Genomic DNA, 21,989 nt, shown 5'->3' on the forward strand with positions numbered 1-21,989 from the left:
AGACACATATCACATAAGATGCCTGTAGGAAATTTATAGAATAATATCTTTAAAACAAATATTATAGATTACAAGATACCTGAAAGAAAAATCTAAATTCTTCATTTGGGGGGGGGGCAGGGCAATGGGGGTTAAGTGACTTGCCCAGGGTCACACAGCTAGTAAGTGTCAAGTGTCTGAGGCCAGATTTGAACTCAGGTACTCCTGAGTCCAGGGCCGGTGCTTTATCCACTGCGCCACCTAGCTGCCCCCAATCCTTCATTTTTGAACAATTCAACTGATGATTTACACCTCTCCCTTCCTCCCTCTCTCTCTTTCTCTCTCTCTCCCTCCCCCTCTCTTCCTGGAGTGAGGCTACATATTTTTCCCCTCTTTTTAATTACTTATGTCAGCCTCACAAAAAGAAGCTCTTGGCTTCTTATTAAATATGTATCTGTTCTTCTAGCCTCTCCCTCAGGGAAAGTTATTGCCTTTCTTCTATCTGTGCCATCACTACTGTAGAAGAGAGCACAGAGTCACCATAATAAAAGGCTTATAGCACTGAATGGAGAATGAACAGCAGGCACAGCTCATCTATAAGAAACAAAGATCACTAGATGTCTGGGGGGCAGAGCCCAGGATCACACTGTTTGTTCGCATCACTCGTTTGTTGCTGTCATATTTTTTTAATTAAAAAAAGAAGCAAGTTCGAGTTTCAAGAAACAGCTTTAGTAACTTTAAAACAAAACTGAGGACTAAAATCTAACCCCCCCCCCCAAATCTAACTAGGAAATATAGGCTCATGATACTAATTCTAAGCCAAATGGTTTTCTAACGTTTCCATGTGTTTAACGTGAACCCAAACATTCAAATTAAGATCAACTCATTACAGTAACTTTTTTTCTTCGACATTTCAAGGAATATAGAACATCCTCAAAAATATGCACCTGTACCCTCTCCATGGACTCACCTACTCTCCATTCTCTCCATTTGAAGTTAAAAGGCTTGGATGTAGGGACAGGGATATGACAGTAGAGAGCAATAAAAAGGTAAGAAAGGGAGCTGCATGGGGACTTTCTGCTTTTGGACACCACATCAGGAAAGATTAGTTAGCAATGGACAGCTGTAGAATGGCAAAAATGGGGTCCATGGACAGGCAGGAGGAAGAAAAAGTCAAGGCTACAGGTTGCCAGGAGCACAGATGAATATTTGTTTATTAGTTTATAAACAAATATGGAAATATGTACAATGTAGAGCTGTATACCCAAGTAGTATATCTTGATATATCTAAGAACCATTGGGGGGGGGGGGCAATGAGGGTTAAATGACTTGCCCAGGGTCACACAGCTAGTAAGAGTCAAGTGTCTGAGGCCAAATTTGAACTCAGGTCTTCCTGAATCCAGGACCAGTGATTTATCCACTGTGCCACCTAGCTACCCCCTATATTTCTATCTTAACCATTTGTTTAGATCTAGCAATTCTGGCATTTAAATGTCATCCAGACTCTTGGTCTCTAAACAAGGTTTAGGTCAGGAGTGTTCTCCATTCAGATGCATATAACATCAAACTAATAAATATGATTCTAAAGACCCTAGCAAATATAAAACACTAAATCAAAGTAAATGATTTTCATTGTCCCTCAAACTAACTTAGGAAGTAGTCTGAAAGGAAATGAAATCTACTTAACATGAGATATTCACCACAGAAGATAAAAAGAAAGTTAAGCCAAAAGCTATTGAAGTCTTATGAATGGAAGCATTCTCTTACCTAGTAGGTCTCAAAACTGAAAATAAATCAGATCTAAAATCCATTCCTTGGGCACTTAAAGTCAGAAAGACAGAACAGTCAGAAAGTCCAGGACCCATGAGTTGAATGGCCTGGTAAGTTCTTATTTCACATTTCTACACCACTGTAACTCAGAGAAGCAGACTGATTTAAGCCCACTGAAGAATGAAATGCTACATTTCAAGTCATTCACTTCCTATGATATAAACCCTACCCTGTCTCACACCCTGTTGAATAAAATCTGTTTTAGTCAGAGTTGAAAAATGTTGATCTCACTTGACATGATTAGGGAAAAGGCAGCAGTCACGTACCTTGGATTGTGTCTTCTTTCTGAATTTCAGTTTCATCATCATCATTTAAGCAGTAAACTGTTTCCTTTTGTATATCTTCTTTCCTTAGAGTTCTAGCATCTACAACTGTCCAACTTTTTTTTACTTTTTCCTGAGTAACCTTATTTACAAAAGAAAAGTAGAAATGAGTAAGGATTTACAAGTCTTCAAAACTTGATTCTTATAAGTATGTATAGAGCCTTCTCTTTGGTTCCCAAACACAATCCAAACTAATCTAGCAACCTGGTTCTTGTTTTTTGTTTGTTTGTTTGGTATTTTACTTTTTAATCGATGCATTTTATTTTTACATCATGGTTCCAAATATACTTTTCTCCCCCTCCAACTCAATGAGCTATCCTTTATAACAAAGGATAAAAACAAGGTAGTACAACAAATTTAGGTAACAAATAACATGCATATAAGCATGTCTAATACTATATACAATGTTCCACACTCATAGGCTTCAGCACTGTTGACATGAAAAGAGTGAGGTACATTTTCTCAACTCTTTTCTGGGGTCTAGGCTGATCATTATAATGATATAACAATCAGTTTCATTGGGGTTTTTTTGTGGTTATTATTCTTTCTCTCTACATCGTTGTAGTTACTGTGTATAATGGTTTCCTGATTGTACTCCCTTTCCTCTGCACCAGTTCATATAAATCTTCCTTTGCTACTTGGAATTCTTCATCTTGTTCCATTACACTCTTGTGCCACAATGTGCTTAGTCATTCCCCAATCAACAGGCAACTGCTCTGACTTTTTTGCTACTACAAAAAGTACTGCTATGAATATTTTGGTGTTTATATGGCATCTTTTCCCCTTTTACGCTTTTGGGGTTCATAACTAGCACTGGGATCTCTGGGTCAAAGGCAAAGGACATTTTAGCAGCTCTTCCAGAAATGGTCAAACCAAGTCTTTCCTATTTCATTTACTGATACATGTAATGGAGCACAAATCAGAAGTAATTATATTTACAAAGGACCTTTTTTGAATCAAACTCTGTGCTAAGGAATAGGACTTAAACACTCAAAAACTGAAACTGTTTCTGCCCTTAAGGAACTTACAGCCTACCAGGATAGATAACTTTTATATAAAAATAAAGATGTATAAACACATATGAAGTAACCTAATGGGAGGAAGGAAGTCACCAGCAGTCTGAGCAAACAGTTAAGGTTTCAAGTAGAATACAACTTTTTAGTAGAGTTCTGAAGAAAATAAGGAATTTTAAAAGGTGGAAGAGGTGAGGTACATGTGCATCCTAGGCATTGGGGAAAACCAGTACAAAGGCACTGACAATTATAGTCTACATGGGTAGTGCATACCTGTTCCACCTTTTAAATGCTCTCCAATGGTGTTGAATATGTAATTATCAACAGGGCTACCTGTATGCCCAGATCTAGGACCTTTAAAGTAGACAGCCACTTTCTAGTCAACAAGTCAATAAGGAAAGCCTGGAACAGAAGCCTGGGTCACTGATTCTCAGAAATATTCAATTCATTAAAAACAAAGCCTCTATGTAAAATGACATAAAGACTACTTCTAAGACTTTTGTATTTTGGAAATCTTTATTTGGAAACTTAAAACACCAAGTGAAATACTTTAAAGAAAAAAAATAGAAAAAGTAGGGCTTAGAAGAAATAAGAAAAACATCCTAAGTTTATAAGGAAATTAATATGAATAAGACTTTGCCTCACAACAGAAATTACTTCATTTATGAGCCAAGTTGCAACCTAGCTCAAAAGTACTTTATAAAATCAAGCAGCATTTCTATTAAGACAGTGCAGGGGCAGCTAGGTGGTGCAGTGGATAGAGCACTGGCCCTGGAGTCAGGAGTACCTGAGTTCAAATCTGGCCTCAGACACTTAACACTTTACTAGCTGTGTGACCCTGGGCAAGTCACTTAACCCCAATTGCCTCACTAAAAAAAAAAAAGACAGTGCAGAATGTAGAAGACTAAGCCATCAAGATTGCAAATGAAGATCTATCAACCTAGATGATTGACTTGAGGCAACATTTTTCAACAAAGAGTATGCTTTATTTCTCAGCACAGAGAAACAAATTTCTTCCAATCAAAAAACATGTTTAAATATGTATCAGTTATTTCAAAACTTCCAAATAATCAGACAGAAATTTACACTGGGGCAATATTATAGCTGAGATTCAAAAGGCAAAAAAAGCAGGTGAATGCAGAGGGGTCTTCTCACCATATCGACAGCTCACTGATTTTATATGTACCAATACATTAATATCTATTTTAAATGTGATTGTTATTTTCTTGCTTCCCCAAACTCTGGAATTCCTAAACCTGATGAATCTAAACACTTAATATTCTTCTTCCCAAACTTGTTGCTTCTTCTCACTTAATTTTTATTTTTCATCGCTGGTAAACCATTCTACATGCAAAAGTGACCCCAATTCTATTCCATTTTCTCCTCTATATTGTCTCCCTCATTATCACTCAATACTCTTTATCTCTGCACTAGCTGCTTCCCTGCTGCCTACAAACATGTCCATGTCTCCCCCATCCTCAAAAAAACTTCACACTTGATCCAACTATCTCCGTTGTCACCCTCCGTTTCATGACTGACTCTTTGGGAAAGCTGTCTATAATCACTGCCTCCTTCTAGTTCCTTTCCCCTTACACTCTTAACCCTTTATAATCTGGTTTCTGATTTTATCATTCAATGAAACTCCTCCCTCCATAGTTACCAGTGATCTCAATTGCTAAAGCTGATGGTCTCATCCTTCTTGTGGTCTAGTAGATCGCTGCCTTCTCCTTCTTCTCTCTTCCTGCTAGATTTTAGTGACAGTGCTCTCTCCTACCTGTCTAATCTCTTGTTCTCCTTCATCTAGGTCATGACCACTAACCATGAGTTTCTCCCAAAGGCTCTGTCCTGGGTTCTATTCTCTTCTCCTTCTGTATGATTTTACTTGGTGATCTTATCAGCTCCCATGCTGTACAAATGATTTTCAGACCTACAAACAAGATTCAGCCTCAATCTCTCTTTTGACCTCCAGTCTCATATCACCAACTGCTCTTGGATATTTCAACTAGGTGTTCTTTAGAAACCTTAAACTCAACATGTCCAAAACTGATCTCGTTTTCTTTCCCCCTAAAACTTCCTAATAACTTCCATATTGTCAAGGGCACTACCATTCTCCTAGTCACCCAGGCTTTCAACTTAAGTTATCATCAGTTCTTCACTATCTCGCTCATCATATCTATTCAGTTGTCAAATCGTGTGGATTGTATCATGACAATGTCTCTTGTGGAAGCCCTCTTCTCTCCTCTGATACTGCCATTACCCTGGTATAGGCTCTCATCATCTCATGCTTGGACTATTACAATATCTTTCTGGTTGGTCTTTCTGCCTCATGTCTCCCCCTCCAATAAATTGAACTACAAAAGTGATCTTCTTAAAATGAAGATCTGATCATGTCACTCCCCTACTCAATAAATGCCAGTGACTCTATGATCTCTAGCATCAAATATAAATTCCTATGGCTTTTAAAACCTCTTCCTACCTTTCCTAGCTACTTAAATTTAACTCACCTTGACGTACTGAGATGTAACTATACTAGCCTCTTTGCTGCTCCTCACATAGGACACTGCATCTCCCAACTACTTTTATCTTTAATGGCGGTACCTCATGCCTAGAATACTCTCCCTCCCCACCTCTATCTCCTAGATTTTCTGATTTCCTTCAAGTCTCAGCTAAAGTTTATCTTCTGCAAGAATCTTTTCCCAATCCCACTTAATGCTAGTGCCTTCCTTCTGAGATCACCTCCAAGTTATCAACATGTGGCCACCTCCATTAGATTATGATCTTCTTGAGGGCAGGGACTGTCTTTGCCTTTCTTTGTATTGCCAGTGCTCAGCAGAGTTTTGTGGTTGTTTAGCTGTTTCAGGTGTGACTCTTTAAGACCCCATTTGGGGTTTTCTTGGCAAAGATACTGGGGAGGTTTGCCATTTCCTTCTCCAGCTCATTTTATAGAAGAGGAAACTGAGGCAAACAGGGTTCAGTGACTTGCCCAGGGTCAAATCTAGCCTCAGGAAGATGAGTCTTTCTGACTTCCGGCTCAGTGCTCTATTCATTCACCACCTAGCTGCCCTGCCCACATAGCAAATGCTTAATCAGTGCTTGCTGACTTGATACTACCATTCACCCAGTGTCTAAAGTTTACTAAATTTCAAAAATTTGCACAATTACTTTATGGAAGCAAGGCACCCTGGTATAGGAAGCATTAAACCTGTGTACTTAATAAGTAATGTTTCAAGCAAACCTATTGTTTTCCTAGGAGCAGGCTATCTCCTTTCATTCTGGACCCATCATGCCCTTCTGTAAAACAGGCAGTGAACAGCACAAGTTATGACTTTCTTTCTCTTTTCATATTCAACTGTCAGTTACTTTAAGAGAATCACCTTGAGGAAACATATGGTGATAGCCTTCTTAATGTCTAAGACAGTCAGCTAAGGGAACTGTTTTACCAACGTCCTTTCCCTCTTCTGAGATAAACACAAAGAAGAAGTGGCAGATAAGATCATTTTCATCAATAAGAACCTAGATAGGAATATTAATTAAAATATACAACTAAATATACATACATACATGTACATGTGTCCATTTACATATGTGTATAGGTACACTAATATATACACACAAGTTTTTACTTTTGGTTACGAAGTCCCTTTCTCTTTTACCAAGTAATGAAGAGCACTCTTCTTGCTGAGAACCCAAACTAAGAATTGCTAAGATTTTCTGCTAAGTATCATACCAATAACTTTCCAATACAAATATAAACTTTATTATTTGCATGATTTTAACTATCGCTTCTCCCCCTCCCCAAAATAAAGAAAAAAAAAAGAAAAAAGAAAGAAAAAGCCCTGCCCTGGAGCTAAGAATATGTCAACAACCACTCAACATTATTTCCCACTGCTCTCCTTCAAAAACTCTACCCACCAACCACGCTGACTTCCTTGATGTTCCCCAAATGAAGCTGGGTTTGGAGTCAGAAAGCTTGGGTTCAAATCTTAGTTCTCTTCTTTACCCTCCATGTAACCATGGGCAAAGTCAGTAAGCTCCATGGAGCCTCTGTTTTGTCATCTGAAAAGTGAGGGACTGATGAATGATGAACTACACAGTGTCTGAGGTCCCTGACTGCTCTAAATCCTGTGACCCTCACTAGGTCTAAATCACCTGCACAGATACAGAAAAAATGTGAAGTACACAAACTTCACTTGAACCAACCTAAGCCCTCTTCTACCAAGCCTTTTACCCTACAGTACCCTACAGACAGAAAGAACACCCACCCTCAGGTGATTTTGGGGGGGGCACAGGGGGTGAGGCAATTGGGGTTAAGTGATTTGCCCAGGGTCACACATCTAGGTCAGATTTGAACTCAGGTCCTCCTGAATCCAGGGCTGGTGCTCTATCCACTGTGCCACCTAGCTGCCCCCTCAGATGATATTTTTTTTAATTTGTTTTAAATTAATAAAGTATTTTATTTTTTTTCCATTACATGTAAAGATAGTTCTCAACCTTTGTTTATATAAGCTTTACAATTTCAGATTTTTCTCCCTCCCTCCCTCCCCCCTCCCCTAGACAGCAGGCAATCTGATATAGGGTGTATATATATATATATATATATATATACACACACACATAATAACATTAATCCTATTTCAGATGATATTTTTAATAAATAGTTGGATGTTCAAAAGTCAGGCAGCAAGAGCAGAGTCGGCAAAGGAAGAAATAATCCGCATGTAAACCAATTAAGTATACATGTATAGTTCTGTTTTCCCTAGGGTAGGCACGGTATCATTCCTTTGAACATTCTGTTTCTGTTACTTACTGACTTGTAGGCCACAATCCTTATAGAGAGATTAGAGCCGATGGTCAGTTGGCATGGCCAGGGCATGGGTCTCTTTTCAATTTTCTTAAAGACACACAGCTGCTTCAGACTTTCACTAAGTGATGGGGGAAAAAAGAGTAATAAAGACAAAAGTGTGATACTTGAAAGAAAACAAACAAACCAAAGTATTATAACTTATTCTGCAAAGTGCAATAAGCTTTCTAGAATGAGAAGTGTGTTCTGTTGGTAGTAAACAGAAGAACAGCAGTAGGTGGCAAGAAAACAACAGTCACTGTTTGGGAGAGAGCCAGGAGATTAGAGAGGGGCTCAGCTTGAGAATGAACTGAATGTCTTAACTGACCTCATTCCGTCTTCCTCTATCCAGCACTTTCCTACCATTTTTCTTCATGTGATTACATATAAGTTAAAACAGACAGCTAGGTGGCACAGTGGAGAGAGCACCAACCCTGGAGTCAGGAGAACCTGAGTTCAAATCTGGCCTCAGACACTTGACACTTACTAGTTGTGTGACCCTGGGCAAGTCACTTAACCCCAATTGCCTCACAAAAATAAAATAAAAATAAAATTTAAAACAGACATATGAAGGGGGCAGCTAGGTGGCGCAGTGGATAAAGCACTGGCCCTGGATTCAGGAGGACCTGAGTTCAAATCCGGATTTCAGACACTGACTCTTACTAGCTGTGTTCCCCTGGGCAAGTCATTTAACTATCACCGCCCTGCAAAACAAAAAACAAACCCCAAAACCCAGATATATGATGTGGTGGGATGAGGAAGGGAAGAAAGGACCCAGAAAGCAATTAGGGTATGATGTGGGGATACTGTACTAAAACAGCCTCCTCCAAACACTTTTTTCTTTTTTTGGGTGGGGCAATGAGGGTTAAGTGACTTGCCCAGGGTCACACAGCTAATAAGTATCAAGTGTCTAAGGCCAGATTTGAACTCAGGTCCTCCTGAAACTAGGGCTGGTACTTTATCCACTTAGCTGCACCCCCCCCCCCCAAACAATCTTTAGGTAATTCAAGGGATGGACATAACCCTATGATTCAATTAACTCTAAGTCTCTTAAATAAAAGGTTTGATGTTTTACTGCCTTTGTGAGATTAAATAAAGATAGACTAGTGGGGAGCTTAGTAGTGCATATCTAGCCTTGGGGTACAAGATAAGAATACTTATAATTCTGTCAGGCAACAGTTTACAGGTTATTTACTAAACTATGGAAAAACAAAAAGGGGCTATTTGATTCCTCCAAAAGGAAGCTGTTGACTGCATTCTATCACATAGGCCCTTACCCAGTAAGTTTGTAAGACACCAGAGAGCTAGTGACAGGGCCTCTATCTGTGGTGCTTCCTCAATAAGTGATGAGAAAATGGAATAAATGGACAAGTACACACAGTTACAACTGAAAACTGACCTACAAAGAGGTGAAATGACTTAAGCTACTTATCTAGAGAGGGAAGGAAGGTCTATCTGACATGTAAAACAAATAGGCAAATGGCTGGCATGCTGGAGAGCACTTTAGTCCTGTAAATAACCTGAGGAAATTACATTCCATTCTAGAGCCATGCCAGGGGTATTTCCTGGCGCTGACTCAAGATCAAGGCAGTTGGGGATCCTCATGTCTACACCCTAGCAGACCTGAGACCCTAGAAGACACAGTCCATTCTAGCTAGAATCTATCTATAATCTAATCAGTGGAATCAAAATATCAGGCTTCCTGAAAAAGCAATATGAGGTTTTTAAAACAGAATTTGACATACGTTACATTATCTGTCTATGTAGATTATATCAGTGTTCCAATCTGTTATTAATTCATGAAGCTGAAGTAATATGATCAGTGAGAATTTTATCACTTAAGAACTAATTAGCTAATCATATCCCAAATATCAGAAATGGCTCCCACTAGGAAGAAATGATGACTATCTTATGTCTTAATAGTCTATCACCTATATTCTTTCTACTATGTCTCTTTCTCCTTTCCCTATCTTGTGTGACAATGCATCTTAAAGGGCTACAAAGGAAAGAAACATATTCCTTGCTCATTCATCTAGATTCTTTTTTCAAACTGAGTTTGTGAGGAAGCTAAATGGATAACTGACCCAATGGAACATTTGAACTGCAGGACTGGGATGACACTTGTCTTGGGAGATGGCAAGGAGAGACACAATAAAGCCTCTTGGGAAGTCCACAGATAACTATCTGTGGTTTAGTTTACATCTATACAGTGGTTAATTTTCAAAGTAATTCAGTTTTTCTAATTTCATTTTTCCTTTGCACTAGTCATATGAAATCAACAGCTTTGGGCAATGTTTCTCAAACTGCTACAGAAAACTAGAATTTTCTACAAATCCAAGGATTTCAGTAGTATCAGAATGTTGCAAAGGTGAATGAACATACACAGAAAACAAATACATTTTGCTCTCTACTGGTCATGGAAAACACGAATGATTTAGCCAACATAAAAAAAAACTTGGAGGGCTAGTCAAAATCCATACTGTGATTAAAAACAACAAACAACTCCTGATTTTTTGCTGGTTAAGTCTGTAAATGTGCCTAATAAAGTATGATACACATTCAATTCATTTATGGCATGCCTTACTATAACGTATGTAAAATACATGATATCCCTTTATAATCTTGTCTTGAAGAGACATGAAAGATAAAGTGTTAATAAGCAAGGCTATGGTGAAGAAACAAATATCCAAAAACATAGATGAATACAAATTCAAAATGCAGAAGAAATGGAAATATGGATCTTCAATTTGGGTCTGCTTTGAATAATTCTGAAATATAGTGTTTTATGCTACCAATTTTTTTTTGAAAATTGCACAGTTCTAACAAAATTACAAGGACATTTACAAGCAAAATATAGTGAATCCACAAATCAAAACCACTAAATATGGAAAGAAATTAAATTAATTGAAATAATCCCCCCACCTCCCCAAATGGCTTATTTACAAGAAAATGAATAATAAAGTGAAGTATTTTGTCCAAAACTGTGCTCCTCATTACAAAACACTTCTTGATAGCAAATCCTACTGCAGGCTAAGATGTCTATAGTCTGATTTTCAGAATATAAGCTTCTCAAGAACAGGAATCATTTCATTCTTTGTATCTGTAGCATCAACACTTTACTCAGTGCTTGGCATGTAGTAGAGCTTTAATTAGGAAAGTTTGCTGATTGACTAAATAAGAGTAATCAGAAAATAAGATTTTTTTTTTAAATCAGGTTTAGTACTATTAGTAGTCAGTATTTTGAAATAATTTTAAAAGAATTAACTATAAAAGTTTATTAAAAGTTTTCATTTGGGAAATCTTTTTGTTATTAAAAAAAAAACAACAGAAGATCATAGAGAATTCTAGTCAGGGATATATCAGTACCAGCTCAATCCCACTTGTGGGAGCCAACCGATATATTTTCAGTGTTAGCTGAAATTGGCAACTACTATAAATCTGGACTTGACATTGTTTTGTCTAGAATTAGGAAAGTGAATGAGGAAATTTCAACAATGCAGATTAAACTTAAAAGTGTGTCCTACATACACATCTTTCTTCAGAAAGGAGTTTATTCATTGAAATTCAATAATCCTTATTAAATGTGTTCTATGTGCCAGGCACTGTGCTAAGTGCTGTTAAACATTTTACCAGCAAACCATTGATCCTGGTTCATGCAGGAAAATTATTTTGGTATGTGATGCATCAAAATCTTTGTTTTAGATATTTATTATTTCCTTATGCTGTACTCAGTGAAATGTCTTTCAGCAAAAGCAGTATTACACTTACCTTTAGTTTTCTTTCTTTGCAATTATGCATGGAAATAAAGGGTTATAGGTGGTTCTACCAGATTTTTTACCTGCCCAAGGTGGTCTACAAACCATAAAAGTTTAAAAAAGACTGTATTACACAGCCAGCAAACATTCAAATCACTATATCAGCCTACAAAATGATATATATCATTTACTATATAAGGATAATATTAGAAAAGGAAATATTAGGATCTAATATTTGGTACCACTTTTCATATCCATGGTCATTTTAGGTGAGCACACCAAAGAAAAGGGACTAAGACATGCACTGGAGGTAAACAGGAAGGAGAGAGAGATAATATCTTTGTGTCTCATGGTTTGATTCGCTAAAGCTATGATACCCACACATCTTCAAACTCAACTAAGACAGATGATCCAAAGAAACAGAGGATCTATTCTAGCCATTCAGAATTTTCCCACAAATTTAAGAGCACATTATACCTGTTTTGGGGGAATAGGCCAGGAAATAAAACTTCTGGTCCAAATAATGACAAAATAAAGGGTTCAGGAAGACTTCCAACAAGAGTCAAGTCATTGAGACAAATTCAGATCTTAGGTCCTTGCCAGCAAGGTTCCTGTTCCCTTACCTGAAGGAGTAAATCTCATTTAGACCACCTTCCCCCTCTAGCATCATCATCATATTCTTCACCACACAAACACCTTCTTTCTGTTGCTCAGTGAGTCCTTTCTGCGGAAGAGATGGTTTGTGTCTTGCAGAGTGAGAGTTGCTATCATCTCTATCTTCAGGCTCATCTTGGCTGTCAGCTGGAAAAGGAAGACTAAGGCAAAGAACAGTACCAGTAATTGTTACGTCCATAAAAATAGGCTCCTTTCTATCATCAGATAATGCACAGTTCCGTTTTTGAATGACAATTTTAGCCCACAGGTAGAAATCAAATGAAACCAAAGTTAAATCTGGATTTGCTGGGGTTATTAAGTGATCTGTCAATAAGCCCCAAAATGCACCTTCCCCACACACTTTACCATCAACCTTTTAATTCAGCTCATATGAAGCAAACATTCAACATAGTATTTTTAAGGCTGCATCATTATTCTTATTAGTCATAAATTATATACCATTTTAACTAGAAGATAAGCTCTTGAAGGGAAAACAGAAACTAAAACAAGAAGAAAATCTAAGTATGATGACCACATTGATGTAAACAAAAATAGCACAGAAAGTCAACAAAAGTCTAGTCGATCACCACAGTTAATATTAAAAAACATGGTTAAAAGTTACAGGACTGTTAATAATCAGTAACATTCTTTTTTAGGGAATATGCTTTGTATACAGTTTGGTAGGGGGTAAGGGTTAGGATGTATGTTGTTTCAAAATTAAATTACATTTAATTCCCCCCAAAAGTTTACATTGTGCTTAGATATGAAATATCAAAAGGAGAGAACAGAGTGAATGAGACACAGATGCGCCACAAATTCCTCCTCTCTACCCCACCCCAACATCAAACCAGGAAGGAACCTCTCCTGAAGCAGAAGAGAGGAATCAAAAAGTACATCCAAGCAACAAGTCTATCCCAAATCTAGCGAGTCTTCTCCTTGGTCTTAAGCCAAGCAAAGAAATTTAAAAATGGGATAGCCAAGACCAGGAAACTCCAAATTCTGTTCTCTTCTGTGAGATACTTTTGCTAAAGGGAGAAAGATGATCACTTATGAGAAGACCCATCTCAGATCATTGGAATCAGAAAAAGAGTCCGGTAAGTGTGTTTGTTTCCTCTCCAGCAATTTTTTTCCCTGCATTTTACAAAAAGGTTAGTCAAAGAGGAGGAGAAAGAGAAATGAATGTCAATGAAAGAGGTAAAAAATACCCAGAAGAGAACAGAAAGAAGTTTGAAAGAGGACATGAGCAAGAAGGGCAGTGTTGGTATTGCTATATTCAAGTTGATGTGTACTTAAAAAAAGTTGTACTTGGTATATTCATAGTTTTATAGTTTCTATCCTTTGCAAATGGAAATGTTCACTGATGATTGTCATAGTCTTAATAAAGATATTTATTTTAACATTCTTAAAAATGAAGTAAAATAAAATGAAGATTTAAATATGACCATTTGCTAGGGATGATGTAGAGGAGACTCTTGGTCAGTTCCAGCTGGGATAAGACTGCTTTTGAGGTGCCTTCCAACTCTCAGATTCTGTGAGACCGAACAGAGGTATTGTGAGGAAAGTGCTTTGGGGACTTTAGAGTTCTTAATAAGTATAAGCTTTTATTGTCTAACAAAACTACAGCATGAAGTAATAGAGGCTTCTCTGTCCCCTTTAGTAAGATGTCCCACACACATAATAAGCACTCGATAAATGCTTGAATTCATTATTTTATCAAATAAAGATGACTCAGACAGAAAGTTCAGGCTCCTTTAAACCATGCAAAAGCACCCTCAGATCATCAGCATGAAAAAGAAGCCAAGTGGAGCCCTTGAAATGCTAGGTAAATTGGCACTCAATGAGAAGAAAAATGTCATTTCAACAGCACTTCATTTTTCTGAAGTACTTTCTTGAAAAGTTTTTTCTGACTATTATTTTACAAAGCTATAGGAACAAACTATCCTCATGGCCCTTAAGAAATCTGAAGAGAAGCCCTCAGCAACATGAGGCAGCCAGTGGGGAGGCTCCCACCCCTAGAGGTAGAAGGCACTTCTTGACAAATGCAAGAGGCTCCAGCAGATTCCAATAACCCAACTTCCATGAGCCCTTTTCACCAGGCAGGTCAAGAACACATTTGCTGACAGAAGGATTAGGTATTAGGAAATCATTTTTTGTTAAGGGACTACACTACATAAATACGAGTTTTAATCATTATAATTATATAATACAAGAGATTATAGATGTCTAGGAGTGAAAATACTTTTGTTCCTCTAAGGCAGTAGTTCTCAAACTTTGTGATTTCAAGATTCCTTTATACTCTTAAAAATTTTTGAGGACCCATTTATACTCTTAAAAATTATAGTGAACACCAAAGAGCTTTGATTTATGTGGATTACTAGTGGTACTTAGCATATTAGATATTAAAATTGATAAAATTTTAAAATAGTATTACATTTAAAAATAATAAAACCATTACATGCAAACATAAATAACTCATTTTTGTCAAAAATAATTTTCTAAAACAAAAAAATTAATGTAAATAGAATTATTTTTCACATCTTTGCAAATTTCTTTAATGTCTGGCTTAACAGAAGGGAGCTAAATTCTCATGCTTCTTATGCATTCAAATTGTTGCAATACATTGTTATGACTGAAGTGAAGAAAATCCAGCATCACACAGTTATGTTTTTGGGAAAGGAAGAAATATTTTAATAGGAAAGTAACATTTTACTATTATTATGAAAATAGTTTTTACCACCTGGATCCCATAAGAAGTCTTAAGGACTTTCAGGAGTCTGAAGACCACACTTTGAGAACTACTGCTTTGAGACATTATTTGACTGCCTCCTCAAAATTGAGGGATAGAAGAAAGATCTTTTTCCCCTTAATTTTTTTCCCCTCCCCAGGCCTTCATTTATTCTTCTAAAATAACAATATAATTGTATCAATAAAGCAAATACTATAATACATTTTTATTTTCCTAAACTAATAAATTAACTTTAGAACTAGAAAAGAAGTTTTAAAAAATATTACAGGTATTAAAATTTCTCCCCAAAATGTCTATCCCTCCAGAACCACCCCATTTTCCTTTCTTGCTTTTCTTTGGGAAAAAAAAAAACTCCAAAACATGTTTTTCCATGGCTTCAACATTTCTAGAAATTTTCTTTCTACAACAGGATTCCTGAGAAATGTTTCTAATCTCTCTGCATGACATGCTGACACAAAGTAAGGAAGATGGAGCAGAAAGTCTTCCTTTTTGACTCGAGGCTTATTCCAGAGAATGGTAAATAAGCTGCATGCTGGCTCCTAATACAGAAGCAGCAGGAGTAGATGTATCAGGATGGAGGATTATGGGAAGGATTTATATTCCCTGGATTTACCATCTTATTCCTATATCATGGGACTTCTCCAAGGACAGGTTTTAGCTTCATATGTTAGACCTTTGTTCTTACAAGAACTGAAGGGAGATGTCAGAGCTCTTCAAGTTACTGATGATAATGTCCAGCTGGTCTTTGCTGAAGGGACTACTCAGGTCAGTGAACACTTCAATATGTTTCCTCTCAAACTTCTTTCCACTAGAAGAGAGAAAATCATTGTATTAGGAAAACAATACCTATGTTACTAAGAGAGTGACTGGGAGAAATTGTGCCACTAAGAGACCAAAGAAGTAAATTGAAATGAAATCAGTATGGCTTCAATAGTTCTGATGGTTTTTAAAGCTATATAACAGGGGTTCTTAAATGAATCTCCAATAAAGTATCATTTCTGACAACCTGGAGAAAGTTCCTGGGTGTCTTAAGAGATTATGTGCTTTAAATATTGTCCCAATTTCCACTTAAGAAATATGGTCAATGTGACTAAAATCTCTTAGTTTCCTCCTCCCTAATCTGATTCTTCCCAACTGCCATTGCTCACCAGGAATATATGTCAGAGGTGAACCCATTCTGTCATCCTATTTCTGGTGCTACCAGCTAAAGTTACACAGTGTCTAAGTAGGAAGGAGAATCCTCCATTTTGTCTTTCCATGGAAGGAAGAGGTCCCATGGACAAGTGAGGAACAAAACAAGTGGTATCCTTCAGAATTAGCTGCAAAAATCAATTCATCAACATGTCAAGTGTGAAATCACTTAAATATGTCTACAGTGTCACCAAATTAGGTGGGCAGTGAAAGGATTTGGCCACAGTGAATATGTACTGTGAAACTTGAAATTGGCAAGAGATCTCATTTTACTAATAAAGAAACTGAGATACCAAGTGGTAGCTTCCAGGTCTCCCTGGTATCCATCCCACTCTCTTTCCTCCGCATCATGTGACCATCCTCTCAGGTGTACCCAAATCACACCATTTACTAACACAGCCTGTTTTGGGGGGTTTTGGTTTTTTTTCTGGTTTTTTTGTGGGGCAATGAGAGATAAGTGACTTTCCCAAAGTCACACAGATAGTAAGTGTCAAGTGTCTGAGGCCAGATTTGAACTCAGGTCCTCCTGAATCCAAGGCCAGTGCTTTATCCACTGCGCCACCTAGCTGCCCCCTAACACGGCCTGTTAACAATCATGTGTTAACAGAGCTAGAAGTCAACAGTTGAGCCAAAAGCTTCATGTCCCAGGGATACTCTCCTTGGCTACGCAGTCTTCTAACCTTAACAAACTAAATGCTGAATATATCTTGTGATGAAGTAACCAACAGAGTTTTGGTGAACATTGCCAAGAGCTAACCATGCGTGTTACTTGGTTAACATTGAATTAACTGCCACATTGCTATAAGAGCAATATTTGCAGATGGTTTTCCCAACTCTTCTTGGCTGCAATACTTACATGGTTTCCTTTTGTAACACATCCATGCACACAACGAGAGCATCGAGGACTAATTTAGTTAAGGGAAAGAGACATTACCAAGCAATTGCTTCATCCTGAAAATATACAACTCTTTCCCAGTAATTTCCCAGCCTGAGTTATATAGTTATAGTTTGTATTTACATAGTGTTTAAGGTTTGAAAAATTTACATTTGTCAATTGATCCTCACAACAATGCTGTGAGGCAGGTACATAATCCCTGTTTTACAAACGAGGAAATTGAGACTAGGAGAGACTGAATACCTTTCCCAGTGTCACACAGCTATGAAATGACCAAAGTTCTGCCCACTCCCAATGTGAAAGTGCTACAACTTGGTACTATCCCCTGGTTTTAAAGTGAGTTTTGTCACCATAATCCTGTAGGGCAGCCTCATTCACAACACAACACATCCGACTCAATTCAATAAAACAGAAGACCCTTTATCCAGAACTGCAGTGTGTCTAAAGCTGAAATACCGCACACAATCCAGTTTTCCACACTTCCAGAGAAAAACAACTAGAAAGGTTTCAGAAATGGTTGTTGAATGCATAAGGAGACAGCTGTGTGAGGATAGTCTTTAAAAAAAAAACAACCTTTTTAAAAGAGCTTACAAAAAAAAAGGCTAAATATACAGGCAAGGTAAACACTGACTCCTAAGTCAAAGCTTCTTAAACTGTGGATCATGACCCCACATGGGGTCCTTTAACTGAATGTGGGAGTTGTGAAACATTTTGCAACAGTAAAAGGTTATATATACCTATTTTATATACCTATATACCAGGGGTCGCATAAAAATTTCTCAGGCAAATAGGGATCTCAAGTGGAAAAAGCTTAAGAAGCTCTATTCTAAGCCACATCCCAAAACACTGAAAAAAACTAAAGATACTTTAAAGCTTAGGAGTAAATTGAGACCAAAAAGTCCCCCAAAAAAACATTTATAGATGACTCAATTAGAATCAGTTGTTAACAAGACCAGCATTTTGATGATGATGCTATAGCTAACATTTATATAGTACCTAGTATGTGTCTGGCACTGTGCTAAGCACTTCACACATATTAGCTCATTTGATCCCCTAACAACCTTGGCAAATAAATGCTATTATTACCCCTATTTTACAGACAAGGAACTGAGGCAAACAGGGTTAAATTACTTGCTTAGGGTCACAGAGATCAAATTTGAACTCAGATCTTCCTGACCCAAGGCCTAGCACTCTACCATACTACCTAGCTGCCCATCTTTTGGGGAAGTAAAGATTATCCTTTTGAAGATAATCTCAATCAATCAATTAAGCATTTACTAAGTACCCATGAGGCAGGCAAGTTCTGGGGATGCAGGGACAAGGAGGAAGCAGTCCCTATGATACCTTAAGGACTTCAAATTCTTTTGGAGGGGGAGGAGGGAGAATGAACAAAATGTATACAGGGCAAAATGGAATACAGTGTGAGATTAAAATTGGATATTAGATCATAAATCTCCCCTACTTAACCTTTCCCTTAATTTATCTCCCAGACTAGTAAATGGAAGAAGCTTCTGGTTTTCTAGATAGAGCCTTTATTGTATGGTAGTCACAAGGTGATGTTGATTAGAAGGATAGGAAAGTAGAAATACAATACAAATCGTCTTAAGTCTAGGCTTAGTCTATATTCTGTATAAAACTCACCAAAACCCAAGGCCACTTTTGGGGAGAGAGACCGAGTCAAGCGCGTGCTGTTAACCGAGAGCCGGGCCGAGTCAAACTCCAGTCCGAGTCTGTGCAGCGCAGCCAGGAGACCAGCGGAGCAGGAAAAAGCCCCACTTCCGTTCTCTCCTTGCCTTTTCAGCTCGCACCCCGGAAGTCGAGTGCATAGCAGGCAGTCTGACATGCGCAGCAGGCGCACTGGCGTGCGTAGCTCATGCCATTGGTCTCTTCCCCGAAAGGGTGGTCCTTAAAGAAAAACTGGCGTCTTTCAGTTATCCTAACCGACTGTTATAAAAAAACTTTCATATTTTTTTACCACAACAGTATTCATCAACAATAGGTTGGAGGGGCCAACAACACTACTATAGGCTGCATAATCCTAGATTTTCCCTGAGAAGAGTAGTGTTTTGGAAGATATGATTTGATGAGCAGTGTATCAAAACATGCTTTTGTAATATGCCTACATGCCTAACAGGCTTTCTGTTGAGGTCTAATAATATAATTTCTTTTTTCAAAGAACACAGGAAAACTTCTCAAGGTTATGTTAGTCTGATGCTAATCTGATATTTTAATCACCCAGTGGAAAATGATAGAAACAACCTAAGTTTAAAGAACTTCTCTTTCCTGAATGCTACAGATTTTACTGAATAAGATTATGACCAGCCAGCAGCAGTCCCAGCTTATCACTATCAGTACAACAGCACCTCCCAGTGATAAAGCATAACATTACTGAGAGGATTTCTGGTCTGGACCTGTGATTTCATTACTAGCAAATATTTCCAGTGAGGAAATTTCCTTTACCTATGCAGATCTTCAACCATTCCATGATTTATAGTTTTAGAGTTGCCTGGGGGTACTGAAAAGCCAAATGACTTTCCCAGGGTCATGAGCCAGTATGGGTCAGAGTTGGGACTTGGACTCAGGTCTTCATGATTCTGAGAGGACAGAGGTAGCTCCTTATCCCCTGTCCTACAATTCCCCTTGCTGATAGTTTAGATATACAAAAGTAAATGCATTTTTGGTACTACCCAAAGATGCTTTTATAAGGTGAACAGTTGAAGACTCAGAAAACTATAAAATACAGATGACAGAGTTACTCTTTACTGAAAAAAGGGCCATACTCCTTAGAAGAACCTGGGAAAGATCTAACAGGAAATACCTCCTAGATACATCCTTTTCTCTCCTTTCAGTCTTTTGCATTGGTGCTTCCCCTATGACTCTTAACCTCTCACTATATATATATATTTGTGTGTGTGTGTGTGTGTGTGTGTGTGGCAATTGGGGTTAAGTGACTTGCCTAGGGTCACAAAGCTAGTAAGTGTTAAGTGTCTGAGGCTGGATTTGAACTCAGGTCCTCCTGACTCCCAGGCCGGTGCTCTATCCACTGCACCACCTAGCTGCCCCACCATATGTATTTTTAGTATATATGGAAACAAATATTATAAACAATGTAGCACTGTGTACTTTAGAACTGGAAGACAACTCAGATCTCTTAATTCAAAATTCCTCCCTTTTGAGGAAACTAAGGCCCAGGAGGACTAGAGTACTCCATAGCCTCATGGAAAGATCACTGCTTTCAAGTTGGAGGATCTGAGTTCAAATCCCCTTTCTGTGAGGCACCTGACATTTCTGGCATTTAAGGTTCCTCATCTGTAAAATGAGGGGGTCCCTTCCACTTCTGATCTGTGCTCCAAAGTGCCAGGATTACACATGGAGTGAACCAAAACTGAATGTGCACCCTGGTCCTCCTGACTCCAAACTGAGCTCTTTCCTTTGCACTCTCACCATCACCAATGCTATCCTCAAAACCAAAAGTCCCTTCACACTGAGTCGTGACTCCAACAGCAGCCACCTCAGCACCCAGCTTTCTACTCTTACAGATTAAACAAAGTTCTCCTGTGGGTGAAAAAAAGGATACTGTCAGCTTCTTTAGAGCCTGGCTGAATTGAGTTTTGAATGTCTTCCAACAATTCAAAATCTGGTAGCATGAGCAGTCTGTGTACAGTAATATTCTGATACTGATCCCCCGTGGCAAGGTCATTCTTGGTGGTGTCCGTACCAAAAAGAACTAGGGCAATTTCATCTTTGCTCTCAGCAAAAACCTGAAGGGGGAAAAAAAATTAAGACTAAGATTTGCATAATGCAGGGGTTTTTTTCAAAAATGTATTTAGTAATTTATTTTTCCCCAATTACATGTAAAAGCAATTTTGAACATTCATTTTTAAAACTTTGAGTTCCAAATTCTCTCCCTTCCTCCTCCTCTCCCCTCAATGAGAAGGCAAGCAATTCAATATAGGTTATACATGTGTAGTCATGCAAAACATTTCTATTAGGTTGTGAAAGAAAACACAAACCAAAAGAAGCTAAAGAAAAATAAAGAAAGTAAAAAAAAAATGCTTCAATCTGTATTCAAACACCATCAGTTCTTTCTCTGGGGATGGGTAACGTTTTTCATCATAAGTCCTTCAGAGTTGTCTTAGATCATTGTATTGCTGAGAATTAGGTAAATCTTTCAGTTGATCATCTTACAATACTGCTGTTACTTTGTACACAGTATATACTTCACTTTGCATCAGCTCGTTTAAGTCCAGGTTTTCCTGAGAGCAGCCTGCTCATCGTTTCTATAATGCAGTTTTTGTGCATGCTAAACCTAACCTTCAGGGCTGATATCAGAGGGAACAATAACCATGTCCCTTCCTACAGAGAGGCCTCAAAGGCCTCTCTGCTGGTAGCAGAGCATTAGGCTTGATGGAAATATCTTTATTCTACTGAGTTAAATTTCAAATTAATTTTGGCCCCAACCTAATCATTAGTACATGTCTAAGAAAAAACATCCTGAGTGGTTTTCAGCTTACACAAATTACATAATTCTTGCTATGAACTAGTATTCAGAGGCAATGTGAAAACCAACAAAAAAAACCAGCCGGACCCAAAAAACATTTCCTCAACTATTTAATTACTAAAGTTGTTTTACTTGGATTTCAAAGAGGTAAAAAAGGACAACTACAGCTGATGCAGTGTGCTTACCACCTTCACAGGGGACGATTTAAGGTAATTCAGTTAAAAATCACTTTGAAAAAGCTAAACTAAGGTGAACTTAGCAT

General features: G+C 37.9%; 1 protein-coding gene across 1 annotated transcript in view; it reads right to left on the minus strand.

The window, feature by feature from the left end:
- The window catches only part of XRCC5 (X-ray repair cross complementing 5), a 115,472-nt gene that overhangs the window by 86,303 nt on the left and 7,180 nt on the right, over positions 1 to 21,989 (minus strand). The window contains exons 3-8 of the mRNA XM_043995691.1: positions 20,804 to 20,987; positions 17,188 to 17,236; positions 15,826 to 15,948; positions 12,364 to 12,555; positions 7,953 to 8,067; positions 2,076 to 2,214 (exon numbers count right to left, since the gene is read on the minus strand). Of these exons, the coding sequence (XP_043851626.1) occupies positions 2,076 to 2,214; positions 7,953 to 8,067; positions 12,364 to 12,555; positions 15,826 to 15,948; positions 17,188 to 17,236; positions 20,804 to 20,987 (802 nt within the window). The remainder of the gene's footprint in view (positions 1 to 2,075; positions 2,215 to 7,952; positions 8,068 to 12,363; positions 12,556 to 15,825; positions 15,949 to 17,187; positions 17,237 to 20,803; positions 20,988 to 21,989) is intronic.

This window comes from Dromiciops gliroides, chromosome 3 (assembly GCF_019393635.1).
Source record: "Dromiciops gliroides isolate mDroGli1 chromosome 3, mDroGli1.pri, whole genome shotgun sequence".
Classification (NCBI taxonomy): domain Eukaryota; kingdom Metazoa; phylum Chordata; class Mammalia; order Microbiotheria; family Microbiotheriidae; genus Dromiciops; species Dromiciops gliroides.